The sequence below is a fragment of the Oculina patagonica genome, chromosome 6, assembly GCF_052425735.1.
Source record: "Oculina patagonica isolate OP01 chromosome 6, crgOcupat, whole genome shotgun sequence".
NCBI lineage: Eukaryota > Metazoa > Cnidaria > Anthozoa > Scleractinia > Oculinidae > Oculina > Oculina patagonica.
Window position 1 is genome coordinate 33878234 of NC_135763.1, and position 26032 is coordinate 33904265.

Here is a 26032-nt window from a genome sequence, read left to right on the forward strand (position 1 = left end):
TCGTGCAAACGGGTGATATAACACCTTTTCTGATTGGTTAACTTTTTCACTAATCGATCATCGATTTATTTTTGACCAATGGCATTCCCGCTTTTATTCACAGAAGAGGCTGCTCTTTCCCGTTCTCTCTGCAAGGAGTCTCGCTCTGCACTGTCAGTGAAACTACAAAATCTGCTTCCATTAACCGTAAGTTGACAGTCTTCTTTATTTTGTGCACTTGTTTGTAAGGGTTTTAGCTTATGTTTGAAAGATCTTTACGATCGTCGTGAATTTTTCAGCGTTTTGTAGCAAAATTATGCAAGATCATTTTATTCCAATAATCCACTGCAACTTGTCCCTGGCCAAAAAAAAATTAAAACAAAAAGCTCGTAAAAAAATAATTACCACATAAGTTAATGCGAACTAGTTTTTTGACATTTCGATTTTGGACTTGCAGTTGAAGTTCCGAACCATCATACAAGTTTTTCTTTCGTGTGATTGTTAGATCATAAAGCAGACCTGACTCGTGGCACGTTCATCGAGATTCCACAATCCTTCAGCAGCTTATTATGATTTGTTGCAATATTTTATTTGAACAAGACTGACAGCTGGTCAGGGGCTTTTGTTTTTTTTTTTTATAAAGGAAAATATATTTGCTTACCACACCCAGAAAGTCTGGGATGTAGAAAATTAGAATGATGTCACTGGTCAAGAAAATATTGAATTTTTCATTATTCCTCTTTTTGATCGTCATGATGATAAGATTGATGCCTTTGTTTTCAGTAAATTAACTTAGTTTTAAAATTTGGGGTCAGCAAATTTTGTTGATCTGTGTTCCCAAATGGTTTTGTCCAGATCCCACAATTACGTATTCAAGTTAAGGATACAATATTTTGGTAACCGGTCATAACGCCCCCATGATAAAATGCCCTGAGACATAATGCCCCCTATAAGACATGACACCCCCTATCATAAGCCGAAATGCCCCCTATTGCGATACAGTCGAACCTCGATTATCCGGACTCGTCGGGACTAGGCTAAATAGTCCGGATAATCGAGAGCACGGATAATCGAAAGTATGGGGTGGTGCGGATCCGCAAAGTTCGCTAACCTGTGCATCTTCGGCGCATTTTTCCACATAAAACAGGAAAAAAAAGAAAAGTTGCTTTATAATAACGATAAATCAGCTGTTAATCATCCTCACAAACAAAAATTCCAAAGACATTGATAGCTCATGAAAAAATTGGGACCAGAGAGGGAAGTCCGGATAATCGAGAAATCTGGATAATCGAGGTCCGGATAATCGAGGTTCGACTGTATATATTTAGAGAAAGACAAGAGAAAAGAAAGATCTGAGGATTTAATAAAATAAATAAATGACATGAAAGTAGTTTACTGGCCTGTTTACGTTGCGTTACATTAAACTGTTTTTGTTGCTCGATCCATGTAAGCGATGAGTAGTAAGATGAATAACTAAAGATACTTACTAGTTCACGGTGCAATCAGATCGATGTTGTATTTTCTTTTATACCATGCCATAGAAAATACAGCCAATCAGAATACAGGAAAGCCGTTGTATATTCGACGGTATTCAACCCAACCTTCCCATAGTGCGCTGCGACTGTATTCTCGAAGAAATTTAGTAAGCGTATTTTCTATGGCATGGTATAAAATAGTTACACAACACTTTCTCGTGGTATACTATGGAATATCCCACTTGTCACTTGTATTTTCTTGGCATACACACTCGCCTAAAGGCTCGTGTGTATACCGAGAAAATACAAGTGACTCGTGGGATATTCCATAGTATACCACTCGAAAGCGTTGCATAACTAGTATATATTCGCTAGTTTTCGCACTAGGTCACACTTATAAAATTCCTTGTATAATTTCGTATTTTCACGTTAAAAAACATTAATGGTGGATTTCCACTGACGCGTAATTTTTTACGTGCGTAAAAATATTAGAGACAATGTATGAACGGCTTGCGTACACGTTTACGCAGGCCATTCATACATTGTCTCTAATTTTGTTCACGCACGTAAAAAATTACGCGTCAGTGGAAATCCACCATAAGTATAGAGTAAATATGGAGTATTTAGGGTACACCATAAATATGTAAATAAATATGTCTTATGATGGGGGGCGTCATGTCTCAAAGGGGGCCTTATGTCTCGGGGGTGTTTTATCTTGGGGGAGTTATGACCGGCATTCAATATTTCCATGTAAGTTCATCTTCATACAAGGATAAAAGTAGTAGTTGGGAGATAATATTTAATTTCCTTCAATATCAGAAAATTTCTCTTTGGATTTAGAGTTTGGTCCCATGTTGCGCTGAATGGAATGAATTTCATAAGGTCCTCCCAGTTCTTGGTGGGAAGAATTGTCGTAACCTCGTGTCAACTTAACCTGTTCAGACGTAGTTTGTTCACCACCCCTGCCCTTGCACAAGGTGACTTCCTTTCACCCTTTTAAAACATGTTTTGCATTTTAAATCTCTTTACATGCAGTATGATTTCTCATAAAATAAAAATGATAAATATGTAACTGACAAAATTTGAATTGTATTACCGTATTTTCTCGATTAAACGCCGGACCCCGATTAAACGCCGGCCTTGTATAAACGCCAGGTCAAAATTGCTAGTTTTTAAATAAACGCCGGGGGCGTTTGTTCAAGGTCCCGCCGTTTATTTGAGGCCAAGCTAACAAGTAAATATATTCTGTTTGCCACAAATCTTGATTGCAACATAAACTATTTAATCCGTAATAACAGGGTAATAATGTACCCTTGGGTAATAATCACCTTTGGATACCCAGGGACAGTTTTTCGAGGAAGAACGAAGAGAAAAATCGTCCCGCCTTGACAAAATGCCCGTTCAGGTTGGTCTCAAAGATCGGTAACAATAAATCAATCTGAGAAATTGGCAGTCCTTTAATAAACGCTGGGCCCCGATTAAACGCCGGCTTCAAATAAAGGCCCGGTTTACCAAGCCAAGTTTGAAATAAATGCCGGGGGCGTTTAATTGAGAAAATACGGTACTCTTGCTTTACAAAGTGTCAGTAAATTATGTTCTTGAGAGGTCATGATCCGAAAGCCGATGATCAGCAACGAATGCAAGTTTGTGTAGGAACCTTTGCTGTTGATTCTGCAGTAGTATAGGTCAGGCTGAAAAATTAAAGCTATCAAAGTACAGGTTTCCATACAATATATCTAACATACATGTAATTAGGGATGGCCAGTCATCCTTTAAAAATGCATGTCTCACAGAATTTTCAGTCTTATGCCCACTGAAAATATCTACATCTTGCAAATAAAGTGTCACCAAAAAAAAATTGTTACCAATTGCCACCTCAGATTCAGTTATTGGATATTCAGTAATCTCCCCAGGTGCACGGGTTTCAGGATTTCAAGGTACAGGATGATTGAAGGAATTTTTTGGGTTAGAGATTTTTCCCGGGATTTTTTTGCAGGGGTTTCAATAGAAGCCGGCAACCGGCGAATTTCGCCGCCTACTTTCCAAATCATCGCCGCCTACTTTCTAAGACCTTCTAACATTAACTAACATTAAATTTCATTCGAGTTCCTTGAGTTTCTCGAGTCACACAATTTCTCACCTGTTAAATATGAAATATGGAATAAAATCTCACTGTGAGATTGAAGTGAAAACCGTGAGTCTCACGACAAAATCGTGAGACTTGAGAGGTCTGCAAAATACAGAATTTTCCTCAAAAGAAAACAGACAAAATATCTGGTAGTCACTTGTCAAATTACCTTTTTGTATAACCATCCATCCCTTTTCATTCCAATCACTTTGGAAAACCGCTAAATGTATCAGAACACGGATTTGAAAAGTGTTGATATAACATTCACCGTAGACGTGATCGCAAAATCGCTAATGCTCGCTGAGAAAGCAAAATTTAACAGGAAAATTACAAACAAATAGCCAGAAATAACAAGAACAAGTAAATCTCAAGTTTTTGACATCATTACACTATTTTCATCGCTAATAAACGTGAAACGTTTCACAAACAAGGACGATTTTCCTTCGATCGAACGTGAAACAAGCAATGCTTGACACCAGTGCATTTCGGTCAAACCACGTGACAAGTTTCGGGGGACTGGTGACAAGTAATGGCGGCCGCTTCCACTGACGAGCATGGAGGATTTCAGTGAAATTGTTTGCTTTCAGAGTGCTTTCAGGAGAAAGAAAACCCGTTTTAAATGTAAAACGATTGTGAATCAAGAACCCAGGGTGCTATTTTTGCTATGTAAAACATTTGTAAAGTAGGTAAGAAACGATTTTGAAACTAGTTGGCACTGCATCAAACTTGACCGTCTGGAAACATAATTTCACTGGCAGCCCCCCTTCCCCTTCGGAATTTCCTGGGCCCTTGACAACCCCTCTGGAATTTCCAATTCCCTCCGTGGTGGGGGTATGGATATTTTCTGGAACCACACAATCAATAATTAGTACTGAAATGGATGCCAGAATGCAGGAAATGGCATTTCCAGGCCTCTAGATTTAAAAATTTTCTGGGGGGGCATGCCCCCAGACCCCCCTAGAGGGGAGGGGCCTTACGGCCCCTCCATATCACAGCCGCCTACTATAAAAGGGTCCGCCGCCTACTTCAAAACTTATTGAAACCCCTGTTTTTGGGTAGGAAAATTTGCCTTTTTAGGGGTGGCTTGATTTAATTTTGGATTTTTTGGGGTGTTAAAGCAATCTTAAAGATTTGTGCAAAGTTCTGCGAAACTATAAAATAAAACAAACTAGTTAAAGGTGGTGTCGCTTCACATTTCATGTGGTATTAACTGGTCATACAGTAGTCTGCAAAGTGTCCCAGTGCGTATTTAACAAGTTTCAGGGATTTTTTTGGAAACTCTAGAGACTTTTTGGGTTGTGATTTTTGCTCCCATTCGATGATCCCTGTCACTTGAAATCCTGAGTACCCCCCCCCCTGGGGTAATCTCTCTGATACATTACAGCTAGAAGAAATAAGATAAAACAACTTTTGTGCTTGCAGGGGCTTTCAAGTTATAATCAATATGATAAGAAAACAATGAAATTTTTTAATAATAATTTTTTACAGTTAAGATGTCTGGTGTTAGCAAGATTTGTGCTCGTGAAATGTTAGACAGCCGTGGAAACCCCACTGTCGAAGTTGATATCACAACATCCAAAGGTAAATAAATTGATCAAATTCTAGTACTGTTTCACCATCAGATCTGCATAAACTTTCATGGGTAATCAGGTCAAAAACAGTTTTTGGTAAATTAAAGTCTGAAAGTACATGATTGTATAATACAACCCTCCAAGTTAAGACCATTTTAGTCGCCATGGCGACTAAAATTTTGGAGCTGGCGACTAAATTTGAACCAAGGTCGCCAGCCAGGCGACCAAAATTGAGAGGAATGATTGAAAGCATCAGCTTAATTTGGTGACTAAAATTTTTCACTGGCAAACAAAACTTGAGCAGTTGGTGGCCAAATGGCCACTAAGGAAAAAGGTAAACTTGGAGGGTTGTAATAACATGGACAATGTATGACTACCGTCAACGAACCTTCAAGAAAAATCCACTATGGTAAATCACATTTCCCAGACATGTTTAAGTTAACTATTTCCTGAGAGGTCTACTAACTTAAGTTGATTGCAAAAAATGCAACCATTGGTTGAGCAGAGTTCATGACTGCTATTGAAATGTAATTAGCGGTTCGATGGATGAGTTGCGTTTAATGTTAATTATTCCAAAATGAAGTAAGACTCAGTAAGGTAGCATGGAAAATACATCCTAACATGACTGAGGATCATTTATTGATTGTCTCTTGAATGTGGTACTCACAACCTGTTACAGCTTTGAAATCTCTTTATGATAATAGCACAGTGAAATATTTAAACTTTACCCCTCTGCCCTTGCTTTCCACTTGAGAAAGCAAATTTTTAATCAATTTTACATGGTTTCTTTGTCTCAGGGTCATTCCGTGCTGCGGTTCCATCAGGTGCATCAACTGGCATCTATGAAGCTCTAGAGCTTAGAGACAAGGATCCAAAACGATTTCTTGGAAAAGGTGAACATAAACAGTGTCATGAAAGTTAAACTAAGATGATTTTAAGAAATTTAAAATAATATTTTATAGTCAAAAAATCATTTTTTAACCCTGTGTTTGGAATGTAAAATTAAATTGCATGTAGTATATGTTTTTTTATTCATGAAAGCTTGATTTGCCGTAAATTTTTTCTTGATATGTGGTTTGTAATCATATTCTTTCTCTTGATTGTGATAGGAGTTCTAAAAGCTGTTGAGAATGTTAACAAAGTCATTGGACCAGCTCTCATTTCTAAGGTGAAAAATAGGGTTATAGCATTACTATGTTAGTGGACGACATCCCCAACAAACCATCACAATAGTGCATTCTGCATTAAAAATGGGGGTCATCTGACTCGCTTTTAAGTTATAGGTGCTAAAAAGGAAAATAATGGGTGTTTTACACAGGTTATACTGTTCCTTTGATGGCAAGTGGCGTCATGAAAAAACTTGAAAACACAAATTGTACAGTAATTGGACATTTGTTTGATATCAATATTGAAGCAGCAACTGGTTAACTTTTCGTAAGTGTAAGAGCTGCAAAGTGCTAGAAAATGTTGTGAGCCTCCTGTTAATATATTTCATTTGTTTTAGAATGTGGATGTGACCAAACAAGAAGATGTAGACAAAATTATGCTTGATCTTGATGGAACTGAGAACAAAAGTATGTTTTTTTGTGTTGTTACCCTTAGACTTAGGAAGGCGCGGTGGCCTAATGGTTAGTGCGCTTGACTCCGAGTTAAACGGCCCGGGTTCGAGGCCTGGCCGGGGCGCTGCGTTCTGTTCTTGGGCAAGACACTTTACTCTCACAGTGCCTCTCTCCACCCAGGTGTATAAATGGGTACCGGCGAATTTACTGCTGGGGTGTAACCCTGCGATGGACTAGCATCCCATCCAGGGGGGAGTAGCAATACTCCTAGTCGCTTAATGCTACTGAAACCGGGATAAGCTCCGGCTGTATGAGCCACTTGGCTCGGAGACAGACTTTACCTACCTACCCTTAGACTACCCTCACTTATTTTTCCTTGTTATGCAAATATTTCATTGGGCATATCAGGGATTCCTCTCACTGGAACTCAAAGGTTTTGATCAAACAGACAGGTGCCGTCCCAAGGGAGAGGGTGGGGGAACTTCTATATGAAAGGGACGAGGATGCTTGTCGTCTTGCTTAGGGGTGTAAATTTCGGATTTTTTGTCTCACTTAGGGTGTTCCGGGCAAACTGCCAAATGAATATTCTTAACTGTCAAGGTCTTGTTTAGGGTTGTAAATGAACAAGTACATTTTATTAATAGTAAGTCTTTTTTTTTTTTCGTGTTTTGGTATCTTTTACGGGTCAAAGAAAGCCTGAGCCATGCCCAGATTGGTCTCTTTTAGTTGGCTTTTAAAAATTTTCGGTGAGCATCCCCACTCCTTTTATATGAAAAAAGGCCCCCAACTGGGGGGGGGGGGGGATAGAGTTGGAAATCTGGCCAAAACTCTCAGCTGATCTGTAATCCACTGTATTTTTCAAATCTGTAAATGAGCTCGATTTATTGCAAAAGTCCACAATCTGTGCACTTGTAAAATCCTCCAATATACAAACTTTTAACGTCCTTCTTGGTCCATAAGAACTATTGGTCTGTATTCATATTTTTGTTTTACTTAATGTTTTTAGCTAAACTGGGTGCAAATGCAATTCTTGGAGTTTCACTGGCAGTTTGTAAAGCTGGAGCAGCTCACAAGGTAAGGAATATAGCTTTTGTAGAGCTGTTATCCCCTTTTTCGTAGAAAATTGTTGTAATCACAAGGTGCTTTAAATTAAGTTTTGTTAAAAGCTTCAGTGTTGGGAACAAAAGATCATTAACGCTTTCAATCCCAAGATGAAAATCTTAATCCTTCCTGAGTACCATACATATCTTCTTATGGTAGTGCTGAGAATTTAGTTTTATATCAAGACAAGATCTATTGTTACTTGTTGTAAAAAGAAAGTAAGTGTGGTTTTCCGCTGGCTGAGGAACGCAAGAAGCGGAAAACGTTTTTCTCCCACACGGCTGGGAGCCTGGGTTCGAGTGTATGGGGGGTTTCAGGTCACGTGAGACGTTCACGGTTCACTTTGCGTTTGCCATCCGCCATTGCCTGACACCCCCCACCCACCCACCCATGGAGTAATTCTAGGGGCAATTGAGTTGGTGTTTTCATTAAGGGACCATGTAGTTTCGTTCGCTTGATTCGTGTCTTCATATTGTTTTGTTTATTTTATTGGGAGTCTTTTTTGATTCAGTCATTTTTTCTTGATGTATTAGAGTTATTGTTTTAATAAAGGTCAGGCTGTGTGGTTCGGCTTGGCATGGCTCCCAGTTGTGTGTCAGAAACTGATTTAGATTGCTTGAAGTAAATGGAGATTACATCATTCAGTAGTTTTAAGTCATGGCTAAGTGAAGTCTGCACTCTGCCTCAGTGATCCAGACTGTCCTCGCTTATTCCGGTTTTGATAACATGAATTGAAGTCACTAGGAGTATTGCTACTCTGGATGGGACACTACTTTGTATTTTGTCAGCTTTTACCTGACAGTTTACTGCTGGGTAGAGAGTGGCACTGTGAGAGTATAGTGTCTTACCCTAGAACACAAAATATGCACTGGTAATCACCTTGGCCAGTGCTGAAACCTGAACTGCTAAATCCCAAGTCCACTGCACTAACCTATCATGTCCTGGGCCGGGTTGTTCGAAAGGCGATTAATGCTAACCCAGGATTAAAAGATGATCGAGGTTTTAATTTCTCTTCTTTTGAAGGCTTTTCCATAGCTAATGTTTTGTGAAATTTGAGATTGATCCACGTCAAAACTGGGGGACAAAGAATATAAAAAGAAAACCTCAACGAAATGTTTTAAAATTGAATTCAAAATTCACGCTAATCCTGGATTAGCTTAATCGTGCTTTGAACAACCGGGCCCTGGTTTTCTCTAATACATGGGTTAATTTACAATAAGCTTTTGTTGTTATTTTAGGGTGTACCTCTGTACAGGCATATTGCAGACCTGTCCGGCAACAAAGAAGTGATACTTCCTGTGCCAGCATTCAATGTCATCAATGGCGGCAGTCATGCCGGGAATAAACTTGCCATGCAGGAGTTTATGCTGTTACCAACAGGTAATTGAAATTGTGTTGTTCCAAAATATATCCATACCCCTCCCACAAATAACTCAATTACCCATTCCCCACCCCTCTGGAAAACCCAGTTAGGCTCCATACTTTCCATTAAAAATTTTTGCTTTCAAGGACCCCCCCCCCCACCCCCATTCCTCGGAATTTCCAATGACCTTTCACAGGGTGGGTATGGATATTTTATGGAACTGCACATTGTATAAAGCTACACAATGAATGTGAGAGTTCAGGGATAAGTGATATTTAGGCAGTGCAGTAAAATCGGAATTTCTTTAGCCTCCTCAGAAATACGGGAGTTGAGAAATCAGGGGTTAAATTCCAATGTTTGACTGAGGGAAGGGGAATGACATTTTGTTCCAGTTATTTAGAGGTTTGACAAACTGAGGGTTAAAGAAATCGGGATTCCAAGATGTAACTCTGCATATTAATAATATTTTCATTAACTTTTAAAAAAATGAACAAACATTATGCTTTTATTAGGCGCTAGCACTTTCAGCGAGGCAATGAGGATGGGTGCAGAAATCTATCAGCACCTGAAAAATGTTGTGAAGAAACAATATGGAATTGATGGTAAATTAAATGTATTTTAAATTGTGTGACATGCAGTGACTCCAGATTGGGTAGTCAGCCAGTTTGGGGTAATAACATTTTGTTCTTGAGCAAAACAATTTACCATGGGGTACTCTGATAATGCCTCTCTTCAATACTATCAGGTTTATAAATGGTTATCTGTGAAGTTAATACTGGGAGTAACCCTGCAATGGACTAGCATCAAATTAATTATGTAATGCTACTGAAACTGGGATAAGCTCTGGAGATATGTGTCATTTTGGTCTGATGTAGTTACTTTCTAAGGCTAAATATGTGGATACTTATGAAGAAGATTATTGTTTAACAATGACACAAGCATGGGACAAAGAAAAAATCTGAGTCCTCAATGGGAATCAAACCCATGGCCTCCCAGATTATTTAATGTGGAAACTGTTTCTTCCTTTAGCTGTCAATGTAGGTGATGAAGGAGGCTTTGCACCAAACATTCAGGACAACAGGGAAGGTGAGGTTTCATGGTTTGCTAATATATCCATCCAAATTCCATTGAACAATCTTCATTCAAATTGACTAAAAAGTTAAATCCTTTGGTGCTAAACTGATTCCTTCAAATTTATGTTTATAACTGTTTAAAACATGTACGCTTCTTTGATAATTTGCATACATTTTTACAGGTCTTGAGTTGTTGAAGAATGCTATTGAAAAAGCAGGCTACACTGGTAAAATACAAATCGGCATGGATGTTGCAGCTTCAGGTACAATTAATCATTATTTAAAATAATGTGTACTTAAAAAAACATTGATTGTTGTATTATTTATGGAGTTAGGGGGGTAAGGTAAGACATTTAACTCCCTAAAACAGGTGATTTTTATTTCTTACCTTGGATGTGAAAAAAATTCATCTCTTACTGGGGTTTACTTGTATTTCAGCTCTAACACAACTCACTAAGCTTATAATATTAAATTGGTTATTTTCCTCCTGTTTATAATAGAATTCCACAAGGATGGAAAGTATGATTTGGACTTCAAGAATCCAAACTCAGATCCATCAAAATGGGTAAGTACCCGAACACAGAGTAGTAGAAAAATCCCATACATGTGTAATGGTTGGTTGATTGGCATGATATTTGATTTATACATATAAATGTGCAAGAAAAATGCTATTTCTGTTGTGACAAGCATGGTATGAAATTTATTAAAAATTCCAAGTCTAACACTGGAATCAAACACATGACCTTCCACACACCAGTCTGATGCTCCAACCACTACAGTGGCAAGCATGGCCACTTTTATCAGGAACATATGTGACACGCATCCTCCATACTGCTAGCATCTGCAATGTCAAATGCGTCCTGCCTAAAATAGAGAAAGAAAGATGGTAATTTTAAGGTATTGTTTTTATGGAAGGTCTTTTTATAAGCCTTTGTTTACCTTACCCACAGATTACTGGTGACCAGTTGTCAGCAATGTATAAAGATTTCACAACTAACTATCCAGGTAAGCACTTACTTTTTACTTAAAAGTTAGAACCACCTAGTCCTCTCATGTGTATCACATGAAAGTACTGCTCAAAAGCTTTCATTTGAATGGTCACACACTGGGGTTTCCTCCACAGCCTTTAAAGGTAGAACCACCTTGTGCAGCTCAATAAACAGAACCTCGTGAAAGTACTGCTAAGCAGCTTTCATTTGAATGGTCACACACAAGGGTTTTATCTGGAGACGTAAAAGTTAAAAAACACTATAGAACCAGAGTTGCCTGTGCAGGTTCAACAATGAAATTTTCTTAGTTAGTACTGTAGGAAATCTAGGAGAATTTCTATGTTGATATCAAGGTTCAATATGGGCGTTTTGATTTATTTTTTAAGTGGTGTCCATTGAAGATGCATTTGACCAGGATCACTGGGACGCATGGACTCAGCTGACACAATCAATTGGTATCCAGATTGTTGGGTAAGGTTTTTAAAAAACTTAGCTTCAGTACATTTAGACAAAAAGTACAAAGTTCACATTGAAGTGACATCTTTTGTGCATCTAAGCTCCCCTCTCCCCTCCCCAGCTGCTCTCCAGCTAAGGATACTTGGGTAACCAGTTAAAGAAGGCAGCCATGTGTGAATCTTTTAGTTGTAACTTAAAATAAAGAGTTTTTTGTAATCATCAATTGGTATAAATGTTTTCACGATCTATGTTTCCACATTGGCAAGAGTAAACATTTCACTACTAAGTTATTTTGTTATTTTTTCTATCAGGGATGACTTGACTGTGACAAACCCAAAACTTTTGCTTTACAAAGTGTCAGTAAATTATGTTCTTGAGAGGTCATGATCCGAAAGCTGATGATCAGCAAAGAATGCAAGTTTGTGTAGGAACGTTTGCTGTTGATTCTGCAGTAGTTTGGGTCAGGCTGAAAAATTAAAGCTATCAAAGTACAGGTTTTCCATACAATATATCTAACATACCCAGTACATGTTATTAGGGATGGTCAGTCATCTTTTAAAAATGCATGTCTCACAGAATTTTCAGCCTTATGCCCACTGAAAATATCTACATCTTGCAAATAAAGTGCCACCAAAAAAAATTGTTACCAATTGCCACCTCAGATTCAGTTATTGGATATTCACTAATCTCCCCAGGGGCACGGGTTTCAGGATTTCAAGGTACAGGATGATTGAAGGAATTTTTTGGGTTAGAAATTTTTTCCGGGATTTTTTGGGGTAGGAAAATTTGCCTTTTTAGGGGTGGCTTGATTTAATTTTGGATTTTTTGGGGTGTTAAAGCAATCTTAAAGATTTGTGTAAAAGTTCTGCGAAACTATAAATTAAAACAAACTACAGTCGAAGCTCTCGTAAGCGGACACCCTCGGGACGCGAAAAAAGTGTCCGTAACTGGAGCTGGCCGCTTACGAGAATGGTTCTCGTAAGCGGCCACTAGAGGTGTAGGGGAAAGATGGCCGTTTACGGGAGCTTGCCCAGCTAACAATAACCGGACGAACATGGATGACGACAAAACAAGCACTAAAATGTGGTACTGTAATAACTGTGAAATCATTGTCACAAACGGTGACGTGAATTTGATTGATAATAACAGGATGCAGAGGTTGTAAGTAGGATTTTCTTTCGGGTGTTCGCTTACGGGAGCTTAAAAACAAAGAAAAAGTCTAAGTCGTAATCTCTGAAAGTGTCCGCGGCCGGTTACGGGAATGTCCGCCTACGAGAATGTAAAAATACAGAGTTTGTATGGGAGTTAAAACGGGGTTTCAAACAAGGTGGCCGTAAGTAGAGCTGTCCGCTTACGAGAGTGTCCGTTAAGAGAGCTTCGACTGTAGTTAAAGATGGTGTCGCTTCACATTTCATGTGGTATTAACTGGTCATACAGTAGTCTGCAAAGTGTCCCAGTGCGTATTTAACAAGTTTCAGGGATTTTTTTGGAAACTCTAGAGACTTTTTGGGTCGTGATTTTTGCTCCCATTCGATGATCCCTGTCACTTGAAATCCTGAGTACCCCCCCCCCCCCCCTGGGGTAATCTCTCTGGTACATTACAGCTAGAAGAAATAAGATAAAACGACTTTGGTGCTTGCAGGGGCTTTCAAGTTATAATCAATATGATAAGAAAACAATGAAATTTTTTAATAATAATTTTTTACAGTTAAGATGTCTGGTGTTAGCAAGATTTGTGCTCGTGAAATATTAGACAGCCGTGGAAACCCCACTGTCGAAGTTGATATCACAACATCCAAAGGTAAATAAATTGATCAAATTCTAGTTATGTGCTGTACTGTTTCACCATCAGATCTGCATAAACTTTCATGGGTGATCAGGTCAAAAACAGTTTTTGGTAAATTACAGTCTGAAAGTACATGATTGTATAATACAACCCTCCAAGACGAAGTTAAGACCATTTTAGTCGCCATGGCGACTAAAATTTTGGAGCTGGCGACTAAATTTGAACCAAGGTCGCCAGCCAGGCGACCAAAATTGAGAGGAATGATTGAAAGCATCAGCTTAATTTGGTGACTAAAATTTTTCACTGGCAAACAAAACTTGAGCAGTTGGTGGCCAAATGGCCACTAAGGAAAAAGGTAAACTTGGAGGGTTGTAATAACATGGACAATGTATGACTACTGCCAACGAACCTTCAAGAAAAATCCACTACGGTAAATCACATTTCCCAGACATGTTTAAGTTAACTATTTCCTGAGAGGTCTACTAACTTAAGTTGATTGAACTTAAGTTGATTGCAAAAAATGCAACCATTGGTTGAGCAGAGTTCATGACTGCTATTGAAATGTAATTAGCGGTTCGATGGATGAGTTGCGTTTAATGTAATTATTCCAAAATGTGATTAAGACTCAGTAAGGTAGCATGGAAAAAACATCCTGACATGGCTGAGGATCATTTATTGATTGTCCAGGGTGTCTCTTGAATGTGGTACTAACAACCTGTTACAGCTTTGAAACCTCTTTGTGATAATAGCACAGTGAAATATTTAAAGTTAACCCCTCTGCCCTTGCTTTCCACTTGAGAAAGCAAATTTTTTAATCAATTTAACATGGCTTCTTTGTCTCAGGGTCATTCCGTGCTGCGGTTCCATCAGGTGCATCAACTGGCATCTATGAAGCTCTTGAGCTTAGAGACAAGGATCCAAAACGATTTCTTGGAAAAGGTAAATATTTTGTATTTAAGTCGAATGCTTAAGCTGTTTGCAGGGCTCAAAATAACGGCTGGTCAACGGACAATGTCCGGCCAAAATGACGATTTGTCCGGACAAAATTTTGGTTCGGCGGTCATTTTGACCGGTCACGTACACAGCTTTCAAATAAATAACACACAAAAAAAATTATTCGCAGTATTTCTTGAAATTTTACAGTAAAATCATAAAATATCATAGCAGCTTACAGTCACAAAAATGTAGAATACAGATGAGACGGTCACACTCTGCGGATTTGTTAGCCGTTTGCTTAAATAAAACAGGAAACATCCACGTCTGTAAATACGCTAAACAGACAACGATGAACATCGCATCAATCAACGTCTGCTATTAACACGCATACGCAATTGGATGTAAAATTAATTTGCATCATGTTTTTTTTTTTTTCACGAGAGCTTGATAAGCAATAGTTTTTTTCTTGATATGTTGTAAATAATAATATTCTTTCTCTTGATTGTGATAGGAGTTCTTAAAGCTGTTGAGAATGTCAACAAAGTCATTGGACCAGCTCTCATTTCTAAGGTGAAAAAATTATACCTATAATAGCCACCATGACTATCCTTTATGATATGATTTATTTGATGAAATGCTGCATATTGTAAAATGGTAATAATAAATAATAATAAATAATTTACTTATATTGCGCAATTATCAATTTAAAAATTTTCAGTTGCGCATTACAATATAGTTAAAAAAAAACTAAAAATTTAAAATTTAAATTCACAAGCTAAAAAAGATTAAAATGTATATGACTATAAAAAGAAATGTACAATTAAAAAGCTTTTAAAAATAAAAAGGTCTTGATGGCTTTCTTAAAACTTTGCAGAGATGGCATGTTTCTTATTTCACTTGGAAGATCGTTCCATAATTTAGGGGCGGCCACATGAAAAGAGCGATACCCAAGCGTTGCGAGTGATTTACTTTGGCTATAATTAAGGCGTAAACCATTGTTGGAACGCAGGTAGTGTCTTCCAGCAGTTTCTCTAACGGAAATAAGTTCACTTATGTAGGCTGGAGCAAGACCATGTACGGCTTTAAAAGTAATCAACAAAATTTTAAAAACTATACGATATGTAACAAGCAACCAGTGCAATGACTTGAGCAGAGGTGTGATGTGGCAATATCTGCTCTCCTGGAAAATCAATCGCGCAGCTGCATTCTGAACCCTTTGTAATTTTTGAAGATGGCGTTCAGGCACTCCAAATAGGAGACTGTTACAATAGTCAAGCCGGCTTGATATAAAAGCATGAATCAGTGTTTCTGTGCATTCTTTGGTTAAGAACCTTCCAATTCTTCTAATGTTGTAGAGATGATAGAACGTTGCGGAACTGGTCTTAGTGATATGATCCACCATAGATAAGTTTGAGTCAAGCCAGACTCCAAGATTCTTAACAGGAGATTGCGGAACTATGTTTGCATTACCGACTGTAATGTGCGAGGTGTTTACTTTGGCAAGCTGCTGTTTTGTGCCAATCAGAAGAAACTCAGTCTTATCCTCATTCAGTAGTAGTTTATTATCATGCATCCAACTCCTGATGACCTGAATACAACGCTCGATGGCAGCAATAGCATCTGAGTGACCCATTTCATCTGCAGGGCTAAAGGAGATGTAAAGTTGGGTGTCATCTGCGTAGCAATGGACAGATGGAAGAAAATCTTGAATGACATCTAGTAGCGAGCTCGTATAGATCGTAAACAAGAGCGGCCCAAGACAGGAGCCTTGAGGAACCCCGCAGTTCAAATAGAAAGTCTTAGACTGACACCCACGAACCAATATCCGCTGACAGCGTCCTGATAGATACGATCGGAACCACTCAAATGCCCTGCCTCCAAGTCTCCGCTTTTTGAGTGCCTTCAGCAAGATATCGTGGTCAACTGTGTCAAAAGCAGCGCTAAGATCTAACAGCACGAGTAGAGTTACATGCTGCTTATTCATGTTTAGGAGGATGTCGTTTTTGACTTTCAGGAGTGCAGTTTCAGTGCTGTGGTTCTCTCTGTAAGCCGATTGCGCGATCGGGTATAAGCCCACATCAACCATATGATCATGTATCTGATGAAAGACTGCCTTCTCCGTAAGCTTCGATAGGAAAGCCAAATTGCTAACTGGTCTGAAGTTCTTAAATGTAATATCGAGACCAGGCTTCTTGAGTAATGGGCAAACTAGCGCTTCCTTCCAACTCTCAGGAAAGTGACCAGCTTTTAATGATTTATTTACGATTGAAGTGATGACCGGAAGTAGAGCGTCACATTTGCTGACCAAGCGGGAGGGCATGGGATCAAGTGGACAGGTCTTCAACGCCGAGTTCTGGATTAGTGATTTAACATCTTTTCTTTCCAACACGGTTTCATTGTTTTTGTTTTTTTCTAAAATTCCTCACTAAAGAAATTTTATTTTATTTTTCTTTTAATTCAAATATATCATTTATCTACCTTTAATCTATTTTATTAAGATTTGCCGAATACTCCCTATGAAACTTAATCTTTAGGAAGAAATTACTTCAGTCTACTCTATGGATCTAAATGACAAACCCATAGCTTCATTTCAAACAAATATGTCTCCCAAGCATTATAACTTAAAGTTACAAACAAAAGAGATCAACTTTGAAAAAACATGTCGCAATCTGTTTTAATCTTTTTGAATTTTTGTCCATGTGTACCAGCTTTCTTTTGTATTTGTTGTGTTATTGAAATGTTTAGACCTTCACTGTTTTAAGTCGTGGTTATTTTTATATTTCACTCAAACTGATGGCTATTTTTCTGACGTCTTATTAATTTGGCTTAAATCTGTGACACAGTTCCTTTGAGTTAAATTTGATTTATTTCAGAATGTGGATGTGACAAAACAAGAAGATGTAGACAAAATTATGCTTGATCTTGATGGAACTGAGAACAAAAGTATGTTTTCTGTGTTGTTACTGTAGGAGTACCCTTGCGTATTTTCCCTTGTTATGCAGATATTTCTTTGGGCATATCAGGGACTCCTTTCACTAAAAGGTTTTGATCAAACAGACTGGTGGAGTCCCAAGGGAGGGGAAACTCCCATATGAAAGGAGCGAGGCTGCTCGTCATCTCTTTAAGGGCGTAAATTTCAGATTTTTGATCTCACTTAGGGTGTTCCGGACACAACGCCAATATTTTTAACCATCAAGGTCTTGTTTAGGGTTGCACACAAACAAATATATTATCAATATTAAGTCTATTTTTAGTGTTTTGGTATCTTTAATGGGTCAAAGAAAGCTTGAGCCACACCCAGATTGGTCTCTTTTAGTGATCTTTTAGAAATTTTCGATGAGCATCCCCACCCCTTTTATTTGAAAGAAGGCCCCCAACTGGCAGGGGGGGGGGGGAAGTAGAGTTGGAAATCTGGTCAAAACTCTCAGCTGATTGGTAATCCACTGTATTTTTCAAATCTGTAAATGAACTCAATTTATTGCAAAAATCCACAATCTATGCACTGGCCAAATCCACTGTTCTACAATTTTTTCCCATGCCCTTCTTGGTCCATAAGATTTATTGGACATGTATGTATTAATATTTTTTTTACTAAATTAATGTTTCCAGCTAAACTGGGCGCAAATGCAATTCTTGGAGTTTCACTGGCAGTTTGTAAAGCTGGAGCAGCTCACAAGGTAAGGAATATAGCTTCTTACTGTTTATCCCTGCATTTTGTAAACTTTTCAGTTGAAATTGGTTCTAAACACAAGGTGCTTTAAATTAAGTTTTGTTAAAAGCTTATTAGAAGTCAGTTATTGATTAGTCAATGTTGTGAACAAAAGATCATTAGCGACCTTTAGAGTTGTTTATGAGTATGAGATCGAGTATGAGTACGACTTTGTAATTACAATCTTGACAATTGTATCCCCTGAACTATAACTCTTTACTGTTGCTGACTAATACTTAAATAAACGTTAGGGATAAGATTGGCGTGATAAGTGATTCTAGGAGGCACACAAATTTGGTTTAAAAACTCGCACTACCTGGTAGTACTCAATCTTGTACTTGTAGTCCAATCTAAAGGTTCCTATTAACTCTTTCAATCCCAAGTTGAAAATCTTATTTCTCCTTCCTGAGTGCCATACATTTCTTTTTATGGAATTACTGAGAATTTAGTTTTAAATCAAGACAATAATACAGCCAGAGGTAAATATTTATTCTTTTCAAAGAAGTCCTTCTTATTTATTTTTCTGTTAGTTCATAGTTTGTTGTGATAACCTTGTTTTATTCAATAAAATTATGTAGGTTGTATAGTGCGATCGCCGGGTGATAGTAGTTCTGTGAAGAACTGTTGTTGGTGACTGAGGTTTTGACAACCTGAGCAGAAGTCATCTTTAGAGTCAAGTGAAAAGTTCATCGACTGACAGCAACTTTTCACTTGACTCTAAAGATGACTTCCGCTCAGGTTGTCAAAACCTCAGTCACCAACAACAGTTCTTCTCAGAACTACTATCACTCGGACAATTACACTATATGATTGACCTACTGATACTCCTGCCTGGGTTCAAACCATTTTCTATAAAATTATGTAGGTTAACCAGCTGTTGTTGTTATTTTAGGGAGTACCTCTGTACCGGCATATTGCAGACCTGGCTGGCAACAAAGAAGTGATTCTTCCTGTGCCAGCTTTCAATGTCATCAATGGCGGCAGTCATGCTGGGAATAAACTTGCCATGCAGGAGTTTATGCTGTTACCGACTGGTATTAATATGAGCCAATTCAGATATATTAATATTCTAACTTGGCTCTGAGGCTTGCGGGAAAAAACAAAAGAAATGATTTATTCTTCCCTAAACCTCAAAGTGGTATCCTTTGTTTTATTCCCCCAAGCCTCGGAGCCAAGTTAGAATTTTAATATATCGGAAATGGCTTGTTGTGTTGTTCCGGAAGACCCAGTTAGGCTCCGTACTTTCCTTTACAAATTTAATTGGCTTTTTAGACCCCACCCCCTCGGAATTTCCAATGACCTTTCATGGGGTTGGTATGGATAATTTTATGCAAGTTGTATAAAACTACAAAGTAAATGGGAGAGTTCAGGGAGAAGTGATAAAGGCAGTGCAGTATAATCTGATATCTTTAACCTCTTCAGAAATCCGGGAGTTGAGAATTCAGGGGTGAAATTTTAGTGTTTGACTGAGGGAAGGGGAATGACATTTTGTTCCAGTTATTTGGAGGTTTGACAAACTGGTGGGTGGGGACAGGGGGGTCTGAACCTCCCGCCTCCCGTACCTTTTTCGCCCGCTTCCTGCCCCTTTCCATAGTGGTGCCCTCCTCTTTGTCCCATATCTATTGTGAAATATAATGAAACATTGCGAAATTTTTCTCGTATTCTCCCGGTTCCTGTCACCTCTTAGGAATCCCGCGTAGAAATCAGGATTCTAAGTTGTAATTCTGCATTAACTTTTTGATACATTTTCTTGCCTTAACAAGATGAAAAAAAAAATTAAAAAACATAATGCTTTTCTTAGGTGCTAGCACTTTCTCTGAGGCAATGAGGATGGGTGCTGAAGTCTATCAGCACCTCAAAAATGTCGTGAAGAAACAATACGGAATTGATGGTAAGTTAAATATATTTAAAATTGTGTGACATGAAGTGACTCTAGACTGAGCAATCACCGTGGCTGGGAAAATTGTGTCTTGTTTTTGAGCAAGACAGTTTACTCTGATAATACCTCTCTTTAATACACTCAGGTTGATAAATGGGTGCCTGTGAATTAAATGCTAGGAGAAACCTTGCAATGGACTAGAATCACACACAGGGAGAAGAAGAAATACTCGTGCAATGCTACTGAAACTGGAATCAGCTCTGGTCATATGTGACATTTTAGCCTGATGCAGACTTTACCTTTTTAAACATTCAAATGATGAGTTGCAGGAGCTAGGAACACAGTTACTTTCTTATTCTTGTCTGTTTCTTCCTTTAGCTGTCAATGTGGGTGATGAAGGCGGCTTTGCTCCAAACATTCAGGACAACAGGGAAGGTGAGGTTTCATGGTTTGTTAATCAGGGTTCGCACAGTCTTGAAAAGTCCTTGAATTTTAGGGGGAGTCCTTAAAAAGTCCTTGAATTCCATTTTTCCTTGAAAAGTCTTTGAATTTGTGTGTAAGTCCTTGAAAAGTCCTTGAATTTTCTTCAACTTTGAATGTAGTGGGGTCGAAAGAGAATTGCTTTACATAGACTTTGGTCTTTGCCTGTGTAAAGCAGCTTCAAACACTGAAAAAGCCGGGTGTAAAAGCAGCTGATATAGGGAAATTGAAAAGCAAAGTAATCCAACTGCACACATGAGTTCAAATGTCAGTGAAACAAATTCACCAGCGGTTTTGTATAGAACTCATAATTGTCCTGCACATGCCACATGTACTTTAGGCATTTAAAAACCTTTAAAACCTGTTAGCTTAGACTGGGAATGTGCATTAATAATAATAAATAATAATGATAATAATAATAATGTTTTTTGGCGCATCTAAAAACTCAATGCGCTTACATTTCTATATTAAAAAATAAGAGGTTAGTTAAAACTAATATAATGTAATAATTCCCTAAGGCACTAATAAACAAAATAAGTGAAACAACTAATCATAACATTCCTGGTAGGTGGTCTTTGAAAATTCAGTTTGGTCCTTGAAAAGTCCTTGAAAAATGGTTGCAATTTTTTGTATGAACCCTGTTTTTTATTGTTTAAAATGCATATGCTCCTTTGATTGCATACCTTTTTACAGGTCTTGAGTTGTTGAAGAATGCCATTGAAAAAGCAGGCTACACTGGTAAAATCCAAATAGGCATGGATGTTGCAGCTTCAGGTATGATCAATTATCATTTTAATGTGTACTTTAAAGACCATTGATTTTTGTATCTTTTTATGGAGTGAGGGAGGTAAGGTACGCCATTTAACTCCCTAAGCATCTTACATGTATTCCTTCCAGCAATGTTAAATGTGACAATAGTCTAACATACAGGTGTGGAAGATGCAGTAGACTAACAGTTGGTGCATTGAGCTCTCAGCCAAAAGGTGTAGGTTCAAGCCCTTGCAGCTTCTTTGTGTTGTGTCTTTGGGCAAGACATTTTACTCTTAAACAAGAAGCTTGAGAAGCTTGAGAAGCTTAAAATCGGGCGCTTAATAATTAGCTCTCTGTTTTGACTTGAAAGGCAGGGCACAGTAAAGTAAAAATCACTGGAAAAACAGTCACTAAAACCTATTCAGGCCGGGGGGGCTTTTGAGGCCCGCGCTCACTTTGGACGCTTATAACTTTTTCAAGATTCAACCAAACGCTGCCAAACTTTGCTCGTTTATCTAAAATTTATCTCGGAATAATTTGGTAGGATTAGTTATTGTGCCAGTAACTTGAAATCACCATGGCAATGTCATTTTGACAGGCTTGTTTTCCCAAATTTGAATTTTTCGTGTTTCTATTTAATAATGAAAATCTGGAATGTTTTCAAGATTGCATTGTTACTTAATGACATAATGGTCTCAATTTATAAAAATATATTTCGCACAATACAAATAAACGATTGAACTAGACGTCTAGAAAATATAAATTTGCAACACTTAGCAAAGTGCAGCCTTTTCGCAATACTTAATAAAGGCGGGGTTTTTAACCTGAAGACCAATTTTTCCAACGCTTTAGGTGGCTGACGCATTTCAGTATTTTCCAGCCCTTACACTTTAATGGAACAGTACTAGTATATAACTCCTAATCAGGTAACTACTATTGTCAAGAAAATGATCACAACTTATTGACCAATGATTAGGTATTTGTTTCATACCATTACTGTAATAGCAACTGGTGAAGAATAGTAGTACTGACCCAAAGTATAAGGGCTGGAAAACACTGAAAACCATTTCAGCCGCGTTTCAAGGAATCCAAAAAAGCTTTACTTATCCCATATATATTTGTTTTGCAGTATTTTGTTAATTTTGGACGATTTTGGGGGATGTCTGGAAGGCGATAGTTTTTCTCAAAGGATTAGTAAAATTTAGACAAATAAGAAATATTGGAGATTTAATGTGATTTTAAAATTTGAATTTGAAGTTAAAAATTGGTGGACGGACACCAAACAGTCTCCTGACAACCCGGAGTGCTCTTGCGAGGGGGTCAACTGTTTGGAGGTGTTTCCATTCTTTTCTTCAATCCCTTCATTAAATCTCTTAAAGTTCCATTCAAATTCAGGTAGAACGCCACCTTAAGTTTTGTTCTTGTGAGAAAACAACAGAAGTCAAAGGTTGTGTGATATAACCAAGCATAGATTTTAATTCTCCCTCCCTTTCCATCCCCTTAGCCTTTCACCCCCACCTGTCCCTCCCTTTCTACTCTCATTCAATTTAATGTTTGTTTACATTTCCTAACCAATTCAGTATCGTACTAATCTGTGCCAAGCGATCAGATAATAACAGAAATGTGCCTTAATTTTGATCTCCCATACCAAGACCTAAGAGTATAAACCGCTAATAAAACAAAACACACTTGATAATAATTCTCTGAGGTTATACACCTTGCAGTATTAACGTACCAATGAACTTGATAACAAACCCCATGTCGTACTAAGGATTTTTACTGATCAACATAGGAAATAAGTTCACAATGGTTTGTTCCCAAAACGTTTTTTACTGTACAGAGGGTCTGTATATATTGACCTGTAACTTGTATACCGTATTGAAAAATTCAGAACGAACCGACTTCTGCCCGCTACCATGATATCATGTTGAAAAATTAGCTCGTTCGAAACCGTAGCAAAATCGTTAGAGACAGACAAGATACAGCCGTTTACTGGCAGTCTTTGAAAATCCTGAGTTTCGTCAAAATGAGCCAAAATAAAGTTTTAAAATTTCCTTTATCAATATGGTTCTTATCTTTTTATTCAATTCTATGAACTGCTTTTATGCAGTACTGTCCACAAAGATTTCAATTTCCTCAAAGTTTCGGGACAAATGGATACAAAATATTTCGTGCAGAATGTAATTTGGTTAAGCGAATGTTTTCACATCTATAAATACTGCAAGCAGTGAATGAAAAACCGTTTTGTTTTCATCGATGAGAACCACTTTCAAATAGTTAATGCATAAAAAATAACAATCAGATCAGAATACAATAATTATTAATGTAAGGTCTCGCTATTATGTTTCGGCAGAGATACTTCTTTTTTGCAAGTTCAAATGTATGCAAATTTCGTGTGAAATGTAATTCGATTCCATTGTCTTGTTTACAAACTCTTTCTTAAGAAAGTTGTATTTTCGTGAATAAAACCCATTGGCCTGTTTTGTTTTCCTAATCATGTTTGTCTGTGATTTTTACAAAACATGTGGTCTTTTTTCGGAACTTTAAGTTTTACAAAAATTCCTATTTTGAACACAGATGTCACTTCCGGAATTTCTCATCTAAAATTCAATTGGTATTTAATTATACTTATTCGAAGTTTTCATTTTCAAGTCATCTTTTCATTCGATAGCTTTACTGATCTCGTAAAAAATTCCATTCAAGTTCACATCAATACTGTACATTGCCAATGTTTTGTTTGTTTCTTTGTGACAGGCGACTTTGACGCCCAACTTTGCGGAAATGAAAATCGACATACTTCTTGCTAAATATAATTATAAAAAATAGTTTTAAAGTGGAGTCCGCCTCAAAGAAATGTACCGCCAGATCACACTGCTATTTGTAGAAACCAGCAAAGCGTCTAGTTTCAAAGTTTCCCACAAAAACATTGCGTGACATGAATGACGTTACCCCTTTTATTTACAAAAATAGCTTTAACTTGTCAAAGCAACTACAGTTTCACAATGGTGATTATTAGTACTTTACCCCTTAAGCTTTTTCTCTGTCCTCCCGCCGAAGCAAAGAAGAGAACCAGATTGCAGATTAGCCCAAAAGTCGACCCAGTGTTCCTACAACGATTTACTGTCAAAACTGAAATGAAACCGATTGGCCCAGGCTATCCCCGTCATTTTTAGCCGACAGGAGACTATCGTCTAGGACGACCAAAGGGTAAACTATAAATCGGCCACGCCCAATTAATTACCCCTCTCTGTATTAACCCAGGTGTATCAAATATGGCATGTACTGGCAAACTGTGATGGCAACCTGCCAAAAAATATAATGGGGGAGGGAGAAACATCACTGACTAGTATCTCTTTCAGAGGGAGTAGCAATGTTTTTCAAGGACCCCCAAGGTGTAGTTAGTCACTCAGGCTTGAAGACAGTCTCTACCTTTTTTTTTCTTTTAAGTGCAAAAGAAGGTGAAATAAAACGCGAGTGTGTACCTAGATGATTTTTTTTTACTGTGGGTCTAAAATTTTTCATCTCTAACTTGGGTTTACTTGTACAGTACTTCAGTTCTAACACAACTCACTTAACTTATACCTGGTAATTATATTAAATTGGTTATTATAATATTTATAATTTTTCTCCTGTTTATAACCGCCGACCGGTTAGCTCAGTTGGTAGAGCGCCAGACTGCCGTGCGGGAGGTCTCGGGTTCGACTCCCAGACCGGACCAACACTCAGGGTCTTAAAATAATTGAGGAGAATGTGCTGCCTTTGTAATTACATCTGCAAATGGTTAGGCGTTCTAGTCTTCTCGGATAAGGACGATAAACCGTAGGCCCCGTCTCCTACATCTTCAGTGTTACAATCAGCAGGGGACGTTAAAGAACCCACACACTCATCGTAAAGAGCAGGGCATAAAGTTCCCGGTGTTGTGGTCAGTTTCTATTCTATGGGTTGGGTGGTGGGGTGAGATCATAAACATGGACGGATAGCGGCTGCCACAGGCGCCTGATATGTTGATGTCCGGTCTCATCCCATAATTCTAACTGTGAAGCGCATTGAGCTTTGTAAATGCGCTATATAAGCACTTATATCATTCATTCATTCATTCATAACAGAATTCCACAAGGATGGAAAATATGATTTGGACTTCAAGAATCCAAACTCAGATCCCTCAAAATGGGTAAGTACCCGACCACAGAGTAGAAGAAAAATCTCATAATGTATTGTAACTGTAAGGCAATGCGAATGTAGCTTAACTCTCTCAAAATTTCAGTTGTTGGATGACTTGATGCAAATCAATGCATATGTTGCAGTTAATTTTTGATCTCAGTTAAAATTTTATCTTAACTAGTTAGTTTTTTTCTAACTTGTTGATTCTTTTATACTAGGTAAGTAATAGGGTTAGGGTATGGGTTGGAGTCATATTTTTTTAAAAAATAGTGGTTCAGCCATGGAGAAGTGGATAAGGGGTTGGACAGCAAATCTAGAGGTTTAGAGTTAAAACTGAATTACAGGGAGACTCATTTGTTCTTGGTTCAAATGTCACATGCGTCCTCCACACTGCTAGGATCAGCAATGTCGAAAGCATCCTGCCTGGAGATAGAGAAAGAAAGATGGTAAGTTTAAGCTTTTGTTTTTATGGAAGGTCTTTTTATAAGCCTTGGTTTTCCTTTGTTTTCATTACCCACAGATTACTGGTGACGAGTTGTCAGCAATGTATAAAGATTTCACTACTAACTATCCAGGTAAACACTTATTCTTTAACTCTTAAATCATTACTTCCAGGAGTGCCTGAGCTCAAAGTTGA

General features: G+C 38.0%; 1 protein-coding gene across 7 annotated transcripts in view; it reads left to right on the forward strand.

The window, feature by feature from the left end:
• Positions 1-44: 44 nt before the first annotated feature.
• LOC144657024 (enolase-like) overlaps positions 45-26032 on the forward strand; it is a 30840-nt gene continuing 4852 nt past the window's right edge. Inside the window, exons 1-15 of one of the 7 annotated variants that reach the window (XM_078517305.1) lie at positions 85-186; positions 2295-2431; positions 5071-5163; positions 5951-6046; positions 6263-6321; positions 6658-6727; positions 7719-7786; positions 9052-9193; positions 9689-9778; positions 10206-10262; positions 10432-10512; positions 10750-10814; positions 11200-11254; positions 11625-11709; positions 12006-12034. In XM_078517305.1, the coding sequence (XP_078373431.1) occupies positions 2323-2431; positions 5071-5163; positions 5951-6046; positions 6263-6321; positions 6658-6727; positions 7719-7786; positions 9052-9193; positions 9689-9778; positions 10206-10262; positions 10432-10512; positions 10750-10814; positions 11200-11254; positions 11625-11709; positions 12006-12034 (1099 nt within the window). In that variant the 5' untranslated portion in view covers positions 85-186; positions 2295-2322. Of the gene's footprint in view, positions 187-2294; positions 2432-5070; positions 5164-5950; positions 6047-6262; positions 6322-6657; positions 6728-7718; positions 7787-9051; positions 9194-9688; positions 9779-10205; positions 10263-10431; positions 10513-10749; positions 10815-11199; positions 11255-11624; positions 11710-12005; positions 12035-13402; positions 13496-14323; positions 14420-14927; positions 14987-17289; positions 17360-18025; positions 18094-19017; positions 19160-19926; positions 20017-20382; positions 20440-21177; positions 21259-25340; positions 25406-25915; positions 25971-26032 lie in introns of all 7 variants that reach the window. The other 6 variants (XM_078517310.1, XM_078517307.1, XM_078517309.1 and 3 more) reach the window with 6 other exon arrangements.